General features: G+C 33.4%; 2 protein-coding genes and 1 non-coding gene across 3 annotated transcripts; all 3 read left to right on the top strand.

Moving 5' to 3' along the window:
- The first annotated feature begins 4,390 nt into the window (after window positions 1-4,390).
- On the top strand, window positions 4,391-4,461 carry TRNAG-GCC. The gene has a single exon. It is a non-coding gene; the product is annotated as a tRNA-Gly (tRNA).
- A 3,131-nt stretch (window positions 4,462-7,592) lies between these two features.
- On the top strand, window positions 7,593-10,725 carry LOC114166854 (RAP domain-containing protein, chloroplastic). The gene is made up of 4 exons (XM_028051722.1): window positions 7,593-7,754; window positions 7,986-9,814; window positions 9,917-9,999; window positions 10,479-10,725. Exons 2-4 carry the CDS (start codon window positions 7,993-7,995, stop codon window positions 10,584-10,586), a joined length of 2,013 nt encoding a protein of 670 aa, XP_027907523.1. The 5' UTR covers window positions 7,593-7,754; window positions 7,986-7,992; the 3' UTR covers window positions 10,587-10,725.
- Window positions 10,726-16,814: 6,089 nt separating this feature from the next.
- On the top strand, window positions 16,815-17,649 carry LOC114166397 (BON1-associated protein 1-like). The gene has a single exon (XM_028051124.1). The coding sequence runs from the start codon at window positions 16,943-16,945 to the stop codon at window positions 17,411-17,413; it is 471 nt and encodes a 156-aa protein (XP_027906925.1). The 5' UTR covers window positions 16,815-16,942; the 3' UTR covers window positions 17,414-17,649.
- The last annotated feature ends 5,717 nt before the right edge of the window (window positions 17,650-23,366 follow it).

Below are 23,366 nucleotides of genomic sequence, written 5' to 3'. Positions count from 1 at the left end.
CCATTTTACTCTTATATAAATTTAAATTAAATAGTTGAAATGATATGAAATTTAAATGGAAATTCATATTTCTAATTAAAAATAAATTTAAAATTGGGAAGATAAAATTAAAATTAGTTAGGAAATTGTAGGTAAAAAAATTTAAATACATTTTATGTGGTTACCGCGTGTTTCAGGAATATGTTGTCCTCCTTTAATTCAAAATAAAGGAAGGCTATTTTTATCTTTCTACTATGTATAATCATTAAATACTCACACATGTCTTCCATTTGCGCAAATGTGTTTAAGAAATATCATAGAACTCAAATCTGGTTAAATCATTGAAAACAATCATGCAATCCATTTACAAATTTGCTTTCGCACTCACTCGGAACAACGTCGCATGTGGAAATAAATACAGCATGAAAGAATGATGCTCCAACACAATTTATCTTTTTACTAAAGAAAGTAGTAGATAAGTTTAATAACTATAAAGCAAATAAATACCATAGGAAAATGAGAAGACGTAATTTATTGAAATTTGTACATACATGTTATATGGGAGGTTCTGTAAATTTATTGGATTAAAGTTAATATATATGGGAGTGTTAGAGGAAGTCTTGATTTATCAGCTTGTGGAGATATTTTACAGAGGAGCAGGGAGAGATGTATAAAGAGTTTCTCCGTTTTTCTAAAAAGTATTTGGTAGAAAGTCTTAACTATTGTTCAAAAGTTCAAATATTTATTAGTTTTTTAAAACATCACATTTCAAGAGAACTTTAAAATCTTCTTCTGTATGAAAACATTAAATGCACATTAAAGTTACCTACATATTTTAAAGTTACAAAAAAGTTTCCTGTAAATTTTAAATTTGTAGGGAAGTTTCAACTTGTCCTTTATCTTGAGAATTTATGGGTTTTTTTATTAATATGGTGTAATTTCTAAATAAAATTACTAAAATGAATAGATTTTAAAAATACTATAGAATTAGGTAAGTTGTGCTTAATGAACCGCAAATTAAATTTTGACAATATTTTAATGGAAAGCCATGTCAGCTTAGATTGTAAAATAGTTGTTAAAAAATAGAAATTGATAGTCTACACGTTATAATACATAGAAATAATCCTTGTTTCAGATATGAAATATATATTGTACGACAATAATTTTTTTAAATAATAAGATATGACACATGTAAGGCCCATTTATTTCTGCCTAAATCCTTAAGGGTTGTCTCAAAGTTGATTGGGTCTAAGCCTGGCCCAAAAAGGGGAGGGACCATACCCTAAGTCTGTCCTAGACTAATCTCTTCTCTTCATTCACAGAAATCGCAGCCGTCAAGCCCCTAACCTCTTCCCAGAAGCTCTGCCAGGGTTTACTCTATCTCAGTCAAGCGAGCTCGGTTCATCTTCTTGATTTGCGACTCATACACTCTTTTCCTTTCGTTGTTTACTTTTCTAGTTAGGGTTTCCCTGTAAGTTTATGTTAAGACTTGTTCCGTGGTTCTGTTCCAGCTCGCTCATCCCTTCCTTGTACTATTGCATCCCACTGTTGGAGTCGAATCCCTGTTCTAGCTAGTTCCAGGTAAGGGAAGCTAGACCTTACCACATTTTCGGTAGAATCTGCTTGTTTGATGAGTCTATGATGATGGAACGGTCTGTGTGTGAATTTAATCAGTTGAAATTGCATGTTGGACTGTGTGGATGCGTGTGGGTGGCTGTCACTCGAAAGAACAGTGGCGGGCACTGGTTTTCTCGCCCAAGCGAGCTTGCCTCGCCTAGGCGAGATTAGTAGAGGCTCGCCCAGGACCTGCTGCTCGATCTCTCGCTTAGATGAGAGGTTTTTATTTTTGAGCGAGGAGTGGTCTCGCCTAGACGAGAAGGGACTCGCCTGAGCGAGACCTCGCAGAGTCCGCGTTTCCCCTTTCGCGATCTCGCCTAGGCGAGAAGGGTTTCACTTGAGCGAGAGGACCCCCTCGCTTGAGCGGGACCTGTTATCCTGAGCGAGACTGTGGGGTGAGTTTGGTACTATTGTTGAATGGTGCGCTGATGTGTGATTGCCTATTTGATCTAAATGCTTTACTATGTGGGTTGAGGGATGATGCCATGATTGATATATGAGGTTGTAGTGGGAATGGTATGTTGTTGTATGTTATATGAATTGGAAAGCATGAGTTGCATGATGGGGTTGTTATACATGATGTTAGTATTATGGGAACTTCTGTTTGGTTGGTGAAACATGTTCAATGTGTGAATAAGGCGTAATTCCATGACTCTTGTAGTGAGAGCTCATGGTGGTGCCTCATCTAATGGACATAATTTCGTGGACCCTTCTAAGGAGGAGTTCACGGTGGTGCCTCGAGATAAGGACGTAATTCCACGCGAGTATCATGGTGGTGCCTTAAGGCCAGGACGTAATTCCACGTAGGCCACGTGGTGGTGCCTCTGGTAAGGGTGTAATTCCGCGAAGACCTCGTGGTGATGCCTCACTGTTAGGACTTAATTCCACTGTCTTGTGGTGGTGCCTCATTATGCATATCCGGATAGTCAAGTCTTGTAGTTTTGAAAGGTGTATTATGTGAGAGTTTTCCGTCAATTATGCTTGATTATATGATTGAATGATGATTATTATGATGTATGAATTATGTGCACTAGCTTACCCTTTCGCTTGTTTGTATGGTTGTGTGTGTGGTTTTCCTCATTTGCAATGATCATCAATTCTATTGATGTGAGCATATGCGAGAACTCGTCGCAGTGGTAATGGCAATGAGGATGCTACGACTTGATGGTTATGGACGGGTATGAGGCTCACTAGGGAGCCCTCAGCTAAAGAAGTTTTATTGTCTAGATTATCTTTCTGTACGAGAACTTGTGTTTTGTTGATTCATTTTAATTAGGTTAGGCGATGTAGTGCATCCTCTCTTTTGTATGAACATGGTTGAGGTATTGTGTGCCTCCTTACCTTTTTCCCGCACTCTATGGATATCATTTTATATGTGACGTTTTGTTTAAACTGATATATAAAAATATAATAAATATGTTATTATTATCGTTTGAATCCAAATTAAAATAATATGTATTAAATATTATCAAAATAAAAAATTATAAATCATTGACATCACAATAATACTACTCTTTTAGAGTTTACATATTTTGTTAATAAGTATCAATAAAGTATGTAATACACATACAAATACATATCTAAGACAAATATGTATGTTACCCAAATTAAATTATCAATCCATCCTAATATAGATTAATCTACATGTTTTATACAACTTTTCAACTTAAAAATACAACACAAAACTGTTTTATACAACTTTGTCAGCGAAAATTTGATCAATAGAAGTTGTGGTCGATTACAACGATGTTTATTGTGATAGTTGAGAAAGTCCCGAGAAATTTCCACAAATTCATTATTTTTAAAATAAAAAGAAATTGAAGTTATGCTTAGGGTGCACGACTTCTGTGCCATACTAATACAGAAGACATACTAAACACTAAATGCAAAATGAATTGAACTCATACACGACTTCTTATTTATTTAAATAAAATAAACCTAGTTTAATACATAAAATTTACCTGAGTTTGGTTAGATAAATATATGAAAAATGTTATTTCAGATTCTGAAGCAACAAGTAAGCAAAAAAAAGAAGAAAAAAATCACTGAGGAAAGGACATTTAGTGATTGTGGAAGCAAGCACATAATTGATGGAGTTGGTTTGAAAATATTTAAGTCTCTGTGTTGTGGAAGTGACAAATTATATTTCATGGCTAAGTGTTCATCCTTAAAAACTCTGTCCTTATAACAAAGTAACTAAACATACTTATATAATATAGTATGTGTAATAATCTATTAACTAAACTAAAAAAAATCAAATGAAAACATAGAAATTAATTATTTAAAACTAAAATAGGTATTAGAGCAGTACTAATGAAATCAAAAGTTATAATAACAATTAAAGTTTAAATTTATAGTGTTTAATTGTATTAAATCAAATTATCGATCGATAATTAGTCAAATTATTGATATTTTAAGAGACAAAATCATGTCAAATACAAACTAAAATAGAGGTTCAAGTTTGTTTTTTATTTTTCATTAAATAGAATTAAACATAAAAATGTAAAATGTAATTAAGTTTGGTTTGGTTTAAACTAAGTATAAAATCTGAAGAAAAGAATCAATGCTTTGCCTTTTGGTTGGAATCAAAATTTGCGTCATTATAAAATTGTTAAACATCTTTTATAAAAAAAAAATTGTAAAATATTAAATATTTGATTATGAAAATACATATTCTAGATTATTTCAGCATAACTGGAGTTATTATTTATAATTTATATACTTTATTGTATTCAAACAAATTTGATGTTCTTAGATTATATATATAAAAAATGTTTTCCAATAAAAATCAAAAGCACCAGTGGTCTAGTGGTAGAATAGTACCCTGCCACGGTACAGACCCGGGTTCGATTCCCGGCTGGTGCACATTTCTGAGAGCTGTGAAGATCAAAGCATTTGATTGAAGAGTCAGTCAGTGTTCATCTTAAAAACCTAGATGAGACAAATGCACACTCTGAGCTCTCTTTTTTTCTGTGCTGTTTAGTCCATGGAAACTATAATTTATACAACAAAACAAATATGTGACTGTTTTTTCTTCTTCTTCTTCTTATTATTTACTTGATAGATGTAAGACATACATATTTTTGTATGGTTTGAGTCTAAGTTAACTCAATTCATCGTTTTAGGTTAAAAAAATTAAAAACGTATGGGTTTTAAGTTAATAAATTTTGACCTATTTGAATTTAATACTTAAATTCTTAAATTGTAATAATGTATTTTTTTTTAAATATATTAACATTTTTTAAAATGTTTTTTATCTGAATTCAAAATAACGATTTTGGAAAAATCTTCTATATCTAATGTATTAATGTATAGCTAGCTTGCTATCTTTTTATAGGTTATGGATTTAGTTTGATCTCTAGCAAATAGTACCATTCAATTGGACATGTAAACGGGCCAATGCAATTCTTTTGGTGTGCTGGCAGGTTGAATAGTTTGACCCGTATTATTAATGGGTGTGCTGACAGATTGGCGTGTTACCTCGTTCCTTTCTTGGGGTTTCTCCTTGCACCCTCAACCTTTCTTCTTTATCATTAATAATTACATTTTTGTCTCTAATTAATTTTACCTATCTTGGTGGTTGAAAGCAGTGAAAGTAAATTTATTGCGTTGTTATCGGTCGTCTTCTTTTTATTTCTGTGAGTGCCTGCACCCCCAACTTTCCTCCCGTTTCGTTTTCTTCAGTGTCCATTTCCTCCCAATATTTGTGGTGCTATGTGCTTCCTGTGTCTTTGTGCTTCAAGCTCCCACCTGTGGTCCCAGTGGTCCCTACTTCAAGTTGCTTCTTCCATTTGTGCTTCAAGCTGTTTCTTCCATCTGTGCTTCAAGCTCTTTGCTTCTACCTTGTTATCACTGATATACATCAAAATTTACTTTTGTTACCATTGCGGATGTCGACATCCGTTTCAGATAATTGAGTTGTGGATATCGACATCCGTTTCTTATTTTTTTTTTTGTATTATGGATGTCGATATCCGCTTCAGAAGATTGTGTTGCAGATGTTGACATCCATTTCTTTTTCTTTTTTTTTTGTTTTTTTGTATTACAGATGTCGACATTCACTTCAGAAAATTATGTTGCGGATGTCGACATCCGTTTCTTTTTTTTTGTATTACGAATGTCGACATCCGCTTCAGAAAATTGTGTTACGGATGTCGACATCCATTTCGTATTTTTATTTTTATTTTTTGTATTACGGATGTCGACATCCGCTTCAAAAAATTGTGTTGTGGATGTCGACATCCATTTCTTTTTTTTTTCATATTACGGATGTCAACATCTGTTTCATAATTTTTTTTGATTTTTTGTATTACAGATGTCGACATCCACTTCAGAAAATTGTGTTGCGGATGTCGACATCCGTTTGGTTATTTTTTTTTGTTTTTTTGGGTAGTACGGATGTCGACACAAAAATATTGAGCATGAATTAGTGTGTTGAGATTCAAGATTATGCAGAATTTGGTTCTCTTCTTTTATATGATATTCAAAAGAATCGTGATAACTGAAACCAATGTTTACAAGGTTTGATAAGAGAAAGCTGATTCTTTCTTTCTCGGGAAAGTAGCACTAACTCATGTAATCATCTTACACAAACCACCACCAGAGACTACTTCTTCGCCACTACGTGGTCAAACTATTCGTAAGCCAACATTTTGGAAAAAAAATTAAAAATAGGAAACAAATGTCGACTTCCGCAATTTGAATCTCTGAAGCGGATGTCGACATCCGCAATGGCAAAAAAACAAAAAAATTACGAAATGGAGTCGACATCCGCAATTCAAATTTGTGAAACAGATGTCGACATCCACAATGGTAAAAAAGATGAAACTGATGTCGACATCCGCAACTCAAATTTGCAAAGTGGATGTCGACATCCGCAATGACAAAAAACAAATAAAAAAAGTGAAATAGATGTCGATATCCGCAATAGAAATCTCTGAAACGGATGTCGACATCCGCAATGAGCAGAAAACGAAAAAAAAAGTGAGATGGATGTCGACATATGCAATAGAGTTCTTTGAAGCATATGTCAACCTCTACGGTAACCATTTTCAGAAACAAAAAATGTATACAAAACCGAACTGGACAAAAAAAACACAAAAACATTATGATACAAGAGTGATGCAAATGGAAGAAAAATTCAATGCAGAGTGGAGTAGAGGAAGTGTGCCGCAAGAGAAAGGGAAAAGGGTAAATCAAAAGGTGTAGGATCTGGATATTAATTTGGGGTGCAAGATGTGGGTGGGTATTCTTTGGGTTGCACGTTTGGGAGTGCAAGGGTGGGTGGATTATTGAAGAAATTTTAAATGAGGGGCAAAGACAGAAATTTAAAAAATGTTTTGGGGATACTGAAGAATGTTTTTGTGGTACAGGGAGAAACCACATCCTTTTTTTTTTTTTTTTCATTTAAACCCGCTTCGTAACTTTCTTGGATTAAAATAAATGAAACCAAGTTACTCTTCTTCTAGTTCTCTAATCCAGTGATGCAAAACAAATAGAACCAGCAAGAATTTAACGGTGTATATAGTATTTTATATGAACTAAATTTCAACTTCATGATTTAAACAGTGTGTACACTGGTTTTACTGATTCACACAGATAAATTTGTTGGATTTTTTATTTTTAATCTGAACTATAGAAAAAATTGATTTTGATCGATTATTTTTTAATTGATTCTAATGAACCTTCTTAACTATATTTAATTATCATAATCTCTAAATATAGAATTAAATATATTAAAAATTGAAATTAATTTTTTTTTAAAATTTTAAACTAATTTAATTTTTTATTTTTAAAAGTATGTGAATTTAATTATTTTAATTAAATTATTGATTTAAAATTTTCAATAAAGACTAATTCTAATTTTTAGGAAGAGTGAAAAAAAAAATATTTATCCTGAAATATAAAACATGAATTAAGAACCATAGTTAGATTTCTTACAATAGCAATATAATATGTTTAAAACCTAGATTAGGATCTAATTAAGGTTAATGGAACCATACCCGTGAGAAACAACCACTTTAGAGGATAACTTGAACAGCAAAGAAGGAGCCACTCTCTTGCACTCCAGCCGTCAGTTGCAAAAGGAGAAAGAGTGTGTGTGTGTGTGTGAGTGAGTGAGAGCGAGACCAACTTGAAATTTCTCCTTCTCTTCGAAGGTAGGGAATGGGGTATCCCTCTCTTTTTGCTTTTCTTTTTCTTCCCTTCATCTCAAAATCTGCTCATAGAAATAATTTCTAACCAGAGGCTGTTTTTTTTTATTGTTTTCCCTGTTTCACTTGGTGTTATTGTCCTTTGAATAGTTATGGATGATATTTGAATTTTAGTGGTGTTCTTCTTTTTGTTTAGTTGCATGGTCAAACCTATTTGGTTGAATTTGTTTTCTTCAGGTGAGGTATGGAAGGGTTATTGAATTCCTTGCTTAACCAAAGTTGCTTAAAACCCTTTGGTTTCACTCCGAGACTTGGTTATACTTTCCCAGTGGTTACAACTAGAACTGGGAGTTTAAATCGAAAACCTGAATCCTGCACCCTGAGAAGTAATTGCACACAATTGGGTAGAGACACTGGCGCTAGTTCCCGGAGAGCTGGTGTTGATGCACTGGATAATGGTGGTGATGGAGAAGAATCTAATGTGGAGTGGGAATCTGAGTTTCTTGGGGAAGTTGATCCGTTTGGTTACCGGGCTCCCACTAAGAAAAGGGAAAAAGTGCAGAGGTCAAAGTTGCTTGAAGAAACTGATGAAATGGATTGGTGTGTGAGGGCCAGAAAGAAGGCCCTGAAATCAATTGAAGCAAGGGGCATGGGTCATCTGATTGAAGATTTGGTTACGGTTAAGAAGAAAAAGAAGGACAAGAAGAAGTTGGAAAGCAAGAAGAAAATAGTAAAGAAAATTGAGAATATCGAAGATCTTGACTTTGGCTTGGAGGAAGAGTTCCCACAGCCTATCCAACCTCTGAATGATGTTGACGATTTGAAAAGGAGAGTGAGTATGTTTTCTGATGGACTGTTTATAGAAAAGAAGGAAAAAGCAAAGGAAGAATTTGTCAATAGGCTTTCTCAATTCTCCGGGCCATCTGATCATAGAAAAGAAGTCAACTTGAATAAAGCAATCATTGAAGCACAGACTGCAGATGATGTTTTAGAGATAACATATGAAACAATTGTTGCGGTTGCAAAAGGCCTAAGCCCTTCTCCTCTGTCCCCATTGAACATTGCCACTGCTCTTCATCGCATTGCTAAGAATATGGAGAAGGTTACTATGACGAGAACTCGAAGATTGGCTTTTGCTCGACAAAAAGAGATGTCTATGCTTGTGAGTGTTGCGATGACAGCCTTACCTGAGTGCTCTGCTCAAGGAATCTCTAACATATCTTGGGCACTGTCCAAAATTGGAGGTGAACTGCTTTATTTTTCAGAAATGGATAGAATTGCAGAGGTTGCACTGACCAAGGTTGGGGATTTCAACTCCCAAAACATTGCTAATATAGCAGGTGCCTTTGCTGCAATGCAGCATTCTGCTCCTGATCTTTTCTCAGAGTTGTCGAAAAGGGCTTCAAACATAATTCACACTTTTCAAGAACAAGAGCTAGCTCAACTTTTATGGGCTTTTGCTTCGCTATATGAGCCAGTTGACCTTGTATTTGATTCTTTAGACATAGTCTTCAAAGATAGTTGCCAATTGAGAAGTTGCACAAGTGAAAAGACATCGAGTAATGATGAACAAATCAGTTTTGACAGAACTGGTGCCTCAAATGGATCTCTGAGCTCTCCTGTACTCACTTTAACGAGGGACCAGCTTGGGACAATAGCTTGGTCCTATGCGGTCTTTGGACAAATGGATAGGAGTTTCTTCTCTCATGTCTGGAAAACTCTCTGCGATTATGAGGAGCAAAGGGTTTCAGAGTTTTACAGGGAGGATATGATGTTTGCTTCTCAAGTTCATCTTGTAAACCAGTGCTTGAAGCTTGAATTCCCACATCTTCAGTTGTCATTATGTAGTGAGTTTGAGGAGAAAGTTGCCCTTGCTGGAAAAACTAAAAGGTTTAATCAGAAAATAACTTCATCATTTCAAAAAGAGGTTGGACGCCTACTCATAAGCACTGGCCTGGAATGGGTCAAAGAATATGTTGTGGATGGTTACACTTTGGATGCTGTGCTTGTTGATAAGAAGCTTGCTTTGGAGATTGATGGTCCAACTCACTTCTCGAGAAATACTGGTGTGTATTTGGTTTGTGTATGTCAAATTTGTAACCTTCTGTTCTATAAGATCTAGTTGAATCTTAGCTAATGGTTTGTTATTTTATATCTCTGCCTATTAGGTGTTCCATTAGGACATACCATGTTAAAACGTCGATACATCACTGCTTGTGGTTGGAAAGTCGCATCTGTATCCCATCTGGAGGTAAGATCTCTTATTTCTTAGATCAGACATATCTCTTCTACTAATTCCCTGGTATTTTTCTCATACAAAATTAAAAAAAAAAAAAAAAACCATATATCTGTGAAGCTGTCACAGTTTAACTCACATCTTTACTAGCACACATGCGGGATACAAAACAAAGTATTGTTTGAAAAATATTATTCTTGGCAATGTAAATGCCTTTTGGCATACTGTTGTAGTGATTATCTTTCAAATTGCACCATGCAGAAACATTTTATCATAAACCTTTCATTATTCTAAATTTTGTTTAGGAATAACCAATCAAGTTCACCCCAGATGCATCCTAAATTGTCATTTTGAGTATAAAAAACATATTACCTCTCTAACGCTCAGTTCCAGGGTAGGAGTTGTTCCTCAGCCATACAATTTAAGTGTTTTTTATTGATAGGATATTGATTTGTCACAAAAGAATTTATTGATGATAGTGTTCTTTCTTACAGTGGGAGGAAACTCAAGGGGCGTTTGAACAAGTAGAGTACCTTAGGAACATCCTCAAAAATCATCTAGACGAGGGATACGCCGAAACTACTCTGACTGGGGTAAAGTGATTAGCCAATGCTGCTTGTCAAGTGTAAGGAGATATCAGATATGTATTTTTTACCAAGCTCCCTTGATAAATTTTAGTAAAGAGGATGTATATTTCTTGGAAATATTTCATTTCAAAAGCATAAATACCATTTCTCCCCATTTTGTTTTGCACTAAAATCACTCTAGTCTATAAGTTCAACACCACAAATGAATTTGGTTCATAATAATACACAAGATCAAATTTGACAATTGACAATTCTTAATCAATTAGCTATTAAAATTAACATTGCCTGTCATTTGGACCCTAATATTACCAATTACCAAATTAGTCTATTTCGTGTATTTAGTTCTTTGGCAACAAAGGATAGCTAGACCATTGTGTTCATTGCAATGTTATACAGATATTAAATATTAGACGAGAATATGTAATCAAGAAGTACCACTGGTAGAATAGAACCCTGCCACGGTTTAGACTCAGATTCGTTTCCTGTCTGTTGCACATTCAAAAGGGCTTTGGTGAAAAATTCTGTCCAATTGGGTGGGTCAATTGTTGGTCATCGCACACAGGTCAATGAAGATAATGTTTCTGAGCTCTCTTATTGTTTTTTTCCTTGAGTTGTCTTTTTTTTATGCATACAACTCTGACAATATCTCAGGTCACAGTCAAAAGATAATCTATGTTTGTGGAGTGCAATTTCTCCTTACCAAACACTATTTTAACATTGCAGAAATCTGTCATAAGACCATCTTTTATTTTGTCTGGATGTTGCTTTGAGATTTTGCATGATTAAACATATATTCTAGCAGGCCATTTCTTTACTTGGTAGGGGATATAATTGTTGTCATAATGACGCAATGGTACCTACCAAATACCACAACACAAGCATACAATGCTTTCAATTTTGTTATAGCTTGAAGCTTGGGAGGAAAGGACCGGCTTTGAATTAACCCTTTAACAACGTTTACGTTTAAGCCTAAGTAAAATTAGTTCCATAGTTTGGTTGGGTTGAAGAAGAATATAAAAGAAGTGAAAAATATTATTTCAGAGTGGCAATTTAATAGATTAAAAATAGGATTTTATTAGTTTTCGGTACCTCCAAAATTAATTTGTTTAGAAATTGGCACCACAAAAATTTATTTAGTTTTTTTTATACTTAACATTTAATAGATATATAAATTTGATTTTGATAGTAACTTTATGTAATCATCCAAAATAATTATTTGCAAGTATGTTGGTGTTTGGAGTTCAAGATTGCCATGTTAACACCATTTATTCAAAATACCTAGAAAAATTACTCATCTAAGCTGACTTTATTTTGGCAACACCTCCCTACTAATGGGTTTATTTTAGTCCTTTATCTATTGTAATATATATTAGTCTATCGTTAGACACAGTCAGAGGGCTTGCACAATGACACTGCCTAGCCATGCTCATAAGATGACCTACTCGTATCTCTCAAATCTACACTCCTCTGCATTACCATTGTTGTTTATCTTATTTGCTTCATTTTGTGACTATGAACTTAGATTACAACTAAGGTAAGAACTGGATTTCTCCATTTTTGTATTTGTATTATGTTTTATATTTTTCTTCAATATTTTATCAAGTTCTCTTGTTTTGTAACAAGTGAATCGGTTTAGTATTGGTCCTTCATATTATTTTTCTTCTTCCATCGACCGTTGGACAGCCAATCTATCCACCCCTGATGGCAAACCTGCACTCGGTCTCACTTTCTCACGTGCCAATGGTCTCACCCATGCAGGTTCTCTTCCTTCAGCTGTCAAGTTAAAGCTTCTGCCTACTGAATTTTTTTTCATTAATGGTATTTTGTTTGCTTTTTTTTTTTTTTTTGCTGTTCTGTTGGATGCTCTACACATGCACTAGAAGCATCGCAATCTTACCAAGTTCCGAACTTTATTATTGCTTGCTTGTAGTTAGATTCTTTCAATTTCAATAACTCACGTGAATTCATTGAAAACCTGATCATGAACACCGTTTCATGAAGTGGGCTCATTCAGTTTCGATGCTATGCTAAGAAACTGAATCTGCTGTGTTTTATTCATTGTATTCTGATATTTCAATTCAATTTTTATGGTGTTTAACAAAATAGGTAATTTGGGAGGTGGTTACATTTGTGAATTTAAATGTAATATTTGATATTGATATGGTTCTGGCCTGGGTCTTGGATAATATAGCCCTTTCTCTGCGCTGATGATGGGTAAAGCTAAAAGGGAACCAAAGTTTGCTATTGTGAAAGGTTGTCACTTCCAGGAAAATCTATAGGTTAGGTTTTTCTTTCTCTCACCGAATGCTGGTTCCTTCATTGTGCTTGGTTTTGTTCTATTGTCAATTCTTGAAATCCTATCTAATTGAGCTACGAAGAAGAGGTTTTTAACTAAGAAAAGAAAAATCTTATGAAGGAAAAGTTACCCAGAGACACGTCAGGTTCGATTCTCACTCCTAGCCCCCCTTTTAATTGGCCCTGAATCTATTGCTTTCTCCCTTTCTCTGTTGGTTTAAATTTGTATTATTTAGTCCTAGTCATTCTGCGGCAACTTGCTTTTCTTACGGGATTTTGGTGGATACCAATTTTAGATTAGAGTGAGTGTGCTTTGTTTTGCCTTAATATATACCTTTTTGTTTCTCTCTTTCTAATAAACAAATGATCATTCTGGTTATACATACGCAATTTTCCATGGAATACACTGTTCAAATTTGCAGTATGTGATATGTTTGCAACTATATGTAGATGGCATGCGCTAATATGCATATGACGCTCATGATCTAACACTAACACTATTACGGGATAAAAATACTAAAGCATTTCAGTTATGGCAGATTTTTTAGTGTCTGTCTGTTTCTCACACAACACAATCTTTTATCAAATTCTCTTGGATATATCTGTAGGGGGTCAGGTACAAATTTGAATTAATCAGAAAGGGAAAAACATATCTCTTTAAACAAATTTACGAAGGTTGTCTCTTAATCTAGGGGAGGAAAGAAATTATATTACTATCGTTTTATTTGTCCTTTTTATGCATAACATGATTGCCAAGGATCCTCAATTTGAGAGAATACTAATGAAGGTACTTATGCTGCAACGGCCTTGTTTAGCAATTTGATTACTGATAAATGGCTCTTCAGGCTGGACGAGAAATAGTCTATTTACTGTTCTGTTTACTTGAATTACGACCCTGAGGAATGGAAAAACAAATTTTCAATTATTTTTTGTTCATTTGGGATTTGTTTGAACCTTGTAAATTTCCTATCATTTGGGATTGTGATATTTTTAAATCTCAACAGGCACAAGTGCTACATTGTTGCAACATGTGATCGGGACTTGAAGAGTAGAATTGGGAAGGTAACGTCATTTTTTACTTTTCATGTTTGGTTTGTTTTGATATTTGGATTTCTGTATTGCAGATTCCTGGTGTTCCAATTGTTGGGAATAGTCCAAGTGTGAGTCAAAAAGTCCCACATTGGATAGAAAAGACAAAGTTAAACACTATATAAGAATAAAGACCCATAACAACATTGCCTTAAGGTTTTGGTGTAAAAGTGGTGTCTAAGGTCTTATATGTGTAAGACTAATGTCATATAACCATATAGAACCATAATCTCCCAATAACCATATGCCATAACCATGCCCATAACCGTATATGAGAAATATATATAACTTATCAGTGGTATCAGAGCCGATGGTTCGGAGTGACTGACCGCATAACCATAACCAAAGGGGTCACTCATACACACCTGAAGGGAAATATACCATATGAAAAAAAGAAAAAAACAAGGGACTCACCCTTGAGGGGAGATGTTGGGAATAGTCCAAGTGTGAGTCAAAAAGTCCCACATTGGATAGAAAAGACAAAGTTAAACACTATATAAGAATAAAGACCCATAACAACATTGCCTTAAGGTTTTGGTGTAAAAGTGGTGTCTAAGGTCTTATATGTGTAAGACTAATGTCATATAACCATATAGAACCATAATCTCCCAATAACCATATGCCATAACCATGCCCATAACCGTATATGAGAAATATATATAACTTATCACCAATAATGTTCATCGCGAAATACAGATGCTCTGTTGAGAAGCAACAATTGGTGGAGGTAGATACTCTTCTTTAGTGAAATTTATAACACGCTTAACTACTAATTTTTGAACTTAGTTACACAAATTTGCATAGCTTTTTCTTATAAACTAGATTAATTAAGCTTCATTGACGTTTGTTCAACTCCAAAGCTGTTTCGTAAATACACAACATATTTGGCAATTTTGAACAATGAAACGTTTCACAATGACTTTTGAAATCAACACTTTATTCTGTAGAGCATTGTATTAAGCAAAAGCTGGGTGCTTTACTTTGAGATGTTCAGTTGTTGCTTCATTTTTTCCACGAAAGTTCTATCATGCATCAATTGCAAGAAGATTTTGTGAAGACACAATGGTATTGACTTTGGTAAGTTCCCTGTTAATTTGGATGTACATGCCGACAAACAAATGTGTCGTAATAACACTTTCAAAAAGAAGGAATATATTCTCTTTTATATTTAATTAAGTTTCAAGATCGTTATAAATTTATATGGTGATCGATATATATATTTAATTGAGTTATTATTATTATTATTATTATTATTATTATTATTATTATTATTATTATTATGTGTATATTGTAGTCATCTAATTAAATTTTGGTATATTTTAATTGCAAAATAAATCTGTAAATCCTTGATCATCCATTGGAGCTCCATATTAAATCACACCTTACAAGCACAAATCACAAACTAAATACCAAAATTTTTACTAGCAAAATTTACAGTAATCTCATTCTTAAACAAAAATAACACAATTATGTCAATAAGATCTTAAAATCCTGAAAGATAGATTGAGTTACATAATAAATCAATATACAATAAAAATTGCAGCATTTGAAAGGAATTAATCAATATAATATATTTTAATTTTAATAAATACTTTTATTAATTTGCATTGTCAATGTTTTAATAGTGTTTATATTTTGTTAGTTGAGATAAACACTTCATAATAGATTTTTTTTTTATAAGAGTTTTTAAGTTCATTAAAACGTGAGTATAGTCTAAGTATACATATCTTGAAATTCATATGTAAATTAATATTGATTTACAAGGGAGTGTTATTTTCAAAGGACATAAATAATTGTTATTAGGTGTCAAACTTTGACCCTTATATCGCATAATAAAATAAGATTAGTGCATTCAACTTCTAAGTTATTTGAAAATGTTTCAAACAATGTTTATCACACTTTCGGTATATAAATTGGCCATCTGCTACTCATTGAAGACACGAAACCATATTTTAGTTGTGATTCATGGTAAACACAGTGGGAATGTAAAAGAAATTTAAAGAGAATACGTAAAAGCTTTTTCAATTTGTGTTCATACTTAGCTTAATGAGTCATATCCTACTCAAAAGTTCAGATGGTGATAAAACTGATACATGAATCAAAAACTGATGTTAAAAAATTGAAAACAAATATTGTGCCGACATTTTTTATTTTATTTTGTTTCACTACGTTCATAATTTGATAATATTTATTTTTAGAACCAGTTAGTATAACAATTTAATGCTATCAAACTACAATTAGATACTTATATATAACAAATAATAATTAAAAAATAATAATGAAATTAAATGACATTTAAAATGAAATTATGTAAAATATAATAAATAAGAAAAATAATATTATAAATTTTACTTAAAAGATATTATCTCAAACTATAAAAAAATGGTCAAAAATTTAGTTGATATAGTATTATTTTTCTATCAATAAAAACACTTTTAAAGAATGGTAAAAGATACGGACACAAAAAATAAGGTAAAATCGTTAGGATTCATGATAACTTTCAGACGGAAGTCATGAGTATGACCAATTTTATTTATTTTTCTAAAAAAATGAAATTGTCAAAACTTTTATTGATTTTTATATTGAAAAAAAATACAAAACTGAAGTAGTCTTAACTTCTAACAATTTTAATTTTCTGATATACAAAAATCGATAAGGTCCTGACGAGTTCACTTCTTGCGACAAACGAAGAATCAACCAAACTCTTAATAATTTCGGTCTAAAGGTCGTTATAAGTCCCGACAAGTGCACATATTCTATAAAAAGAAATTCAAGTTATCCTATTTTACGATTAAGAATTCAAAAGAATCATATTTTACAAAAGAACCCATATAAAAGCCTATATATATATACCCTTAAACAAGGAGCAAATGCGGCGCAACGGTCCGCAGTTTCAAATTAGATAAAAAAAAAAAGACCATAGAAAAAAAAAAACTTTTCTCTTAATTTCTCACATTATCCAAAACAAACGAAACCACTTTGATCTCATGGCCACCAAATCAACAACTCTCCAGCTCACGCTTCTCTCGGCGGAAGGTCTACACGTCAGGGGAAAACCGGCTAACACCAACGTCTTCGCGGTGGTTCGCGCCGACTCCATTGCCAGCCACACGACGGCGACGGCCACGGAGACCAACGGCGAGCTGTCATGGGAGGAGACGTTCTCCTTGGAGGTGGGGCCGCACGCCAGGTGCCTCACCATTGAAGTGAAGTTCAGGACGGGAGCCGGAGAGAGAGACATCGGCGTCGCAAGAATCGCGCTTTCAGATTTTCTCGGAAGGTCGGTGCCCGGCAATAGTTTGAAGTTGTGCTACAGGTTGAGGGACTGGGATGGGAGAGAAAACGGGATCGTTAATTTCTCCGTTGGAGTGGCGGCGCCGCCGCAGCCTAACGCCGCCGCCGATGAGAATGGTTGTGAGTCGTCGTTGGGTGGAGTTGTTACCGGCATTAACGTTTGATGGAAGGAGTGATCGAGAAGTAGCAGGAGTAATGTTTGATTCGTTGAATGTGGTTGCAACTAGATAGGACCATTACTGTTTGGTATCTCTTTTAGGTTTTGAGTTGATGGACAACAAATTGGTGTTTTCGTTTGTGTTTATTTGACTTTGAATTCGTGGGAGGTTTCTAGGTGTTACTTGAACGTGTTTTTATATTATTATATTTTTATAATATGGTTGTTAAATACTTTCATCAAGAGGATATCATGTAAGTTTATTTATAGTTTGAGATTAGGGAAGTTAAAATATGTTTATAATTCGACTCACTTATGATATAGCTACAGCCGTCAAAGGTTAACCTATGATTTGATTCGACTCACTACGGGTTGATAATTTAGTAAGCCAATTCAATTCGGCTCACTTTTTAGTTAGCCAAAAAAATTCGAATCCAGTTCGGTCCACTACGGGTTGGCGGGTTAAACGGGTTGACTCACGAGTTCACTTAATTAAAAAAGTTTTATTTTTTTCAGTCAAAATTAAATTGTAATTCTAATTAAAATTTAAATAAACTTTAATACAATCCAAATACTAACCAAAATAAAAAATATAAAAATTATTTATGTGTTGGATGAAAAAACAACTTAACATGACGCAAATGTAAAACTCAACTTAATAAAAATAAATAAAAACACTTGTGTGATCCTTTTATCTGCGGGTTGGTGAGCCAACCCGGCTCACCACAGGTTCAACCCGGATGAGCCGGGTCAAAAATCAACCCGTATTGAAATTTGTAAAAAGATTTCAATCCAGCCCGGCCCGAACCCTTGGTGAGCCGGTTGGCTCGCGGGTTCCAACCCATTTTGATAGCTCTACTTATCGAACATGTTAAATGGGTTTTAGTCGGATTGAAGTTGGGTTAATCCACTTAACTCATCAACATTTTTTACATTTAAAAAAATTATTATAAATTTGTACTATTCCTAATTATATAAGTTCATAATTTTATATTTTTAATGCTAGAATGTTGTTCAATAATATTTAAATGGATGGTTTGAATGTTTAATTGATTTGTTCATATACGTTGATACTCTAATCTTTAACTAGTATCTTTATGATAATATTTCGAAAATTATGTGAACATTTTGATTACATTATTATAAAAAATAAATAAGTCAATTCACTCTAATTATAATAAAATAAATATATAAAAGAAATTGTAAAAAAATAATTTTCATAAGTGAACCAATTCACTGATCCACCTACCGTGATGGGTTAGATTGGATTGCAAAGATTCTGATTCACCAGAAAGTGAATCAGATTGAACAGATCGTTTTTTTAACTCAAATCATCGTAAACCAATCCGAGTGAATCAAATCAAATTTTGCCACCCTTATTTGAGACTAGAGTGTGTGTGATATTAGAATGACAATTAAAGTAAGAAGATGTTGCTCAAATTTTGAGTGTGATGTGTGGTGCATGATATTTGAAATTTGAGAGCATGCAATATGTTTGCTGTCATTGATGTTATAGAACATGTAATATTAGCATTGAAATGATGTTTAAACGATCGGTTAACATTCAATGAGAGAAAATTACAATAAAATTATTTCTTATCTAAAAATGAGACATATGGACACTATGATTAGGTTGTATTGTTATTATTGGTGATAGGAGGAATATATTTGTATAATATATGTGATATTTATATCATATGAAATATATTTATACTTTGATCCTTCCTTAGTTGGTGTATAGTTTCATAGATATGAAGTGAGAGATCTTAAAATAATATAGTAATGTTGTAGTATTAAGCACGAAAATCATTAATAAAAGTATATATGTATTAAAAGTTTGGTTAAATTATACTTTTAGTCCCTATTTTCGTAGCAAAATTTGAATTTGGTCCCTCAATTATTTTTTATCTCAATCTGGTCCCTATTTTGGGAAATTTGACTCAATCAAGTCCTTTTCGTTAGTGGTGGAGTAACGGTGTTAAATGGGGTGCCACGTGTCAGCTTCTGGATTTTTTGAATTTTTTATTTTTTTTTGATTTTTTTTTTTGAATTTTTTTTTATTTTTTATTAATTTTTTAAAAATTTTTAAAAAAATTAAAATTTTGCCACGTGTCAAGCTGACATCGTGCCACGTGGCAGTGACAGTGCCACGTGTCACTATTTGGGAGGTGTCATTTTCTCATTCTCAATTTGGTCCCTGTATTTTATCTTTTGTCTCAATTTAGTCCCAATTTTTGTAAAAATTGTGCAATTTCGTCCCCCTCCAAATTGAAACAAAAATTATAAAATGTTTTTTCGTCCCCCTACAAATATTTTTATTAAATTTGATTTTTTTATTCAAATTGATATTTTTATTATATATTTTCAATAAAACCAAGTTTCTTTAAATTTGTTTCACATTAAATTTTACTTAAAATTGTTTTCAAATTTTAAATTTATCTGTTTTTTATTGTTACATAAACTAGTTAATTTTTCTTAAATTATATAATTTTTATTTTTATACTAACTAAAATATTTGTATAGAAATTATTGAATTTTACACATTTTAAAAATATGCAATTATTTAAAATATAAATTCAAATAAAAAACAATATTAAAGTATAATGTAATAAAATATCAATATAATTTATGAATTTTTTTATTAATATTATTTTCTATTAACAACTTTAAAACAATTTTAAATAAAGTTTAACGTAAAATATAAATTAAAATAAACTTAATCTTGTTAAAAATATTTACTTGAAACATCAATTTTGATAGAAATATCTTTGCATATTTATATAGAAATTAAATTTGGTTTCAATTTGGAGAGAGACAAAATTGCGCAATTTTTACAAAAATTGGGACTAAATTGAGACAAAAAATAAAATACAGGGACCAAATTGAGAATGAGAAAATGACAACTCCCAAATACTGCCACGTGGTATTGTCACTGCCACGTGGCACGATGTCCGCTTGACACGTGGCAAAATTTTAATTTTTTAAAAAAATTTAAAAAAATTAATAAAAAAAAAAAAATTCAAAAAAATTTCAAAAAAAAAAATAAAAAAAATTCAAAAAATCCAGAAGTTGACACGTGGCACCCCATTTAACACCGTTACTCTACCACTAACGGAAAGGACTTGATTGGGTCAAATTTTCCAAAATAGGGACCAGATTGAGATAAAAAATAATTGAGGGACCAAATTCAAATTTTGCTACGAAAATTGGGACTAAAAGTATAATTTAACCTAAAAGTTTAGGTAGAGAAGAACATAAGAGCATACATTTAATATTTAACTTATTTGTATATGTGAATTTTTATAACTTACTTGTAGAGGATCAATCATTCTTTGAATACCTTCTTTAATTGTTTGATATAATTTTTATCTGTGACGTTGTTTTGATATTATTTTATTATTTCTTCCATCTTTTCTTACAGGAAAAGGATGTCATTGTTGCAAGAGAAGACCTGACACATAATCTTTTTCATAATACATCTTATTTTTACAACTCATTTTTTTCTTATACTTTAATATCTCAATGGTGATCATAGTTCATTTTTTAGTTTTTACTCAAGAACGATAATAAATATGTAACCTAGGAAAAAAAACTTTACATTAAAAAGATTCTATCTCTAAAATAAATATATCACTTCTATCTTCGGCAAACATAATCCTTGTAACTTATACAAATACAACTTTGGAATAAAAGAAAATAATATTACATATAAAAAATGTTATTTTCTTAAATTAAAACCAACATTTTAGAACAATGAGGTTATATTATTTGACAATTTCATCTCTTTTAAGTAAGAGAAAAGTTGTATAGAAGTATATTATAGTTTTGAATTACTGCAGTTCCACCAAAGAAAAATATAAGAATATAAATATGTACTAGAAAAATTATTAAAATAAAAATTAAATGTATAGACCAAAATAATTAATTAAATTAAACACGATTTTATAAACTAAAAAATTATTGATATTTAAAATAATTTTAATTATTAATAAAATTTTATAATCAATTTGTAAATTAAAATTAAAATTAAAATTAAAATTTAATACTAATTATCAATATTTTATTCGATTATTATTGATTATAAACTATAAATTAATTTAAAAACTAATTTCATGATAGATAATGTGACAACCCATTTGAATAGATTACACTACTAAATAAAATATCACACAGTTATAATAACGAGAAGCGCTCAGATGAACATAAAACGTAAGGAAGGTAACTATTACAGTCATCCGGAAGTACTTAAAAGAAAACTTAGGCATACCACATAGTCCTAAGCAAAGGGAGATTTTAAAAGGGTGCAACAGTTTTGCAAAAAGGTTACCACTAAGGCAACTAATACAAAAGGCCTCATGGCCATGAAACTGCTCCTAAGACATCCAGACAGGGAAGTCTAAGCCGCACCGCTGCGTCTCCCGGATCCATCTCGAACATCCCTCCCATCTGCTCCCACCAGTAAGGTGATCATCGCAAAAGAGAAAACATAGCAGAAACAATACAAGTGCAAGGGTAAGCTAGTGTGACATGAAACTTATCATAGTGTAAAAGAATAAGTGCATAAACATTCCCAGGCATACAACACAGAGACACATAAGTCATGTTATGGCAAACAAGCAAGACACTATGACTCAATTATCCGGATACATATACTAAGATCGGATTCACTGGATGCTTGCACTCGTGGTGGCCTCTACTGCTCTGCAGAGCCATTGCCAATGGGTTTCACCTTACCACTCACGAGGTTAGCCTTTAAGCGTCTAAGGCCATTATCCTGCCAAAGACTAGGGCCTCCCGCTACTCTCACCACTTGGGTCAGTTTGCTCTACTTGAGACTCACTGACCCTTTTGAGTTTCGGGATGCGATCCTTACTTGAATCCTTATCTCAATATATACACTACACGCCACCACGAGGTCTCCCCACGAGACTCATGGAATTACGCCTATCACACAACAGAATCATGTTTCTCATACCATTTCCACCTCTTTTTGGTCATTCATCCAAATTTCATGTTAAAACATCGCGAAGCCACAAACCCATGATCAATCTCATACCAAGCATGCCAATTTCGTTCATAAAATCCAAGCACCCAAGCATATTCACGCACATCATATTTAGAAAGAATAATTTAAACGGTACATGCAACAAATCATTCAAACAGCCAGGGAAACATAGCACACTCTCGCGAACTCGCTCAGGCGAGACGCTGGCCTCACTGACACAGCGGACTCTCGCTCAGGTGAGACGCGCGACATGGAGACTTCACGAATTCTCGCTCAGGCGAGGCATTCTCGCCTGAGCGAGACTATGTGTCGCTCAAAACGGGAATGGGCCGCCTAGGCGAGTTCTCGTGGCAGTGAGCGTTCTGATACTCTCGCCTAGGCGAGACGAGCTCGCTTGGGCGAGAATAACAGATCTCACCACTGTCAGCACACCAGCAGCGGCGAGAATGGCTCAGATCATCGCCCAAGTCCACATGCAACTCAATTTCATTCAACAAAAGCACACTAGGCACGCATATAAGCATAAAAACGACCAAAAACAGCCAAGAAATATTTATGACCGATGAATCTAGCTTCCCTTACCTTTTTAAGCGTTAGCAACACAACGGGCTCCCGCCACGGAATACCACAGCTTCAGAAACTACTACAATGAGCTGCAAACAGGAAACCAGGACCAAACAAGGGTACGGAGTTAGATCCCAACCAAACCCATGTGCCCAACAGCGGAAGAAAGGGAAGGACCAAGAAAGTTCCCAGATTTTACTTACTTGAAGGCCAAAACGAACTTAGCTAGTTTGAAGAGGGAGATTCACCGTGCCCTAGCAGAGGACTTCTGCTTGAGTTGTGGGATGGAGAGGAAGGTTGCTTCTGAAAAGGTGACAAGAGCCAAAATGAGACAACTGAATGGGGTATAGGGTCCTACTGAAGGGCTGGCCTTGGGCCTCCGAAAAGGCCA

Source organism: Vigna unguiculata, chromosome 10 (assembly GCF_004118075.2).
Source record: "Vigna unguiculata cultivar IT97K-499-35 chromosome 10, ASM411807v1, whole genome shotgun sequence".
Classification (NCBI taxonomy): domain Eukaryota; kingdom Viridiplantae; phylum Streptophyta; class Magnoliopsida; order Fabales; family Fabaceae; genus Vigna; species Vigna unguiculata.
The sequence above is the reverse complement of the archived record's forward strand: the minus strand, read 5'-3'. Positions and strand labels throughout refer to the sequence as shown.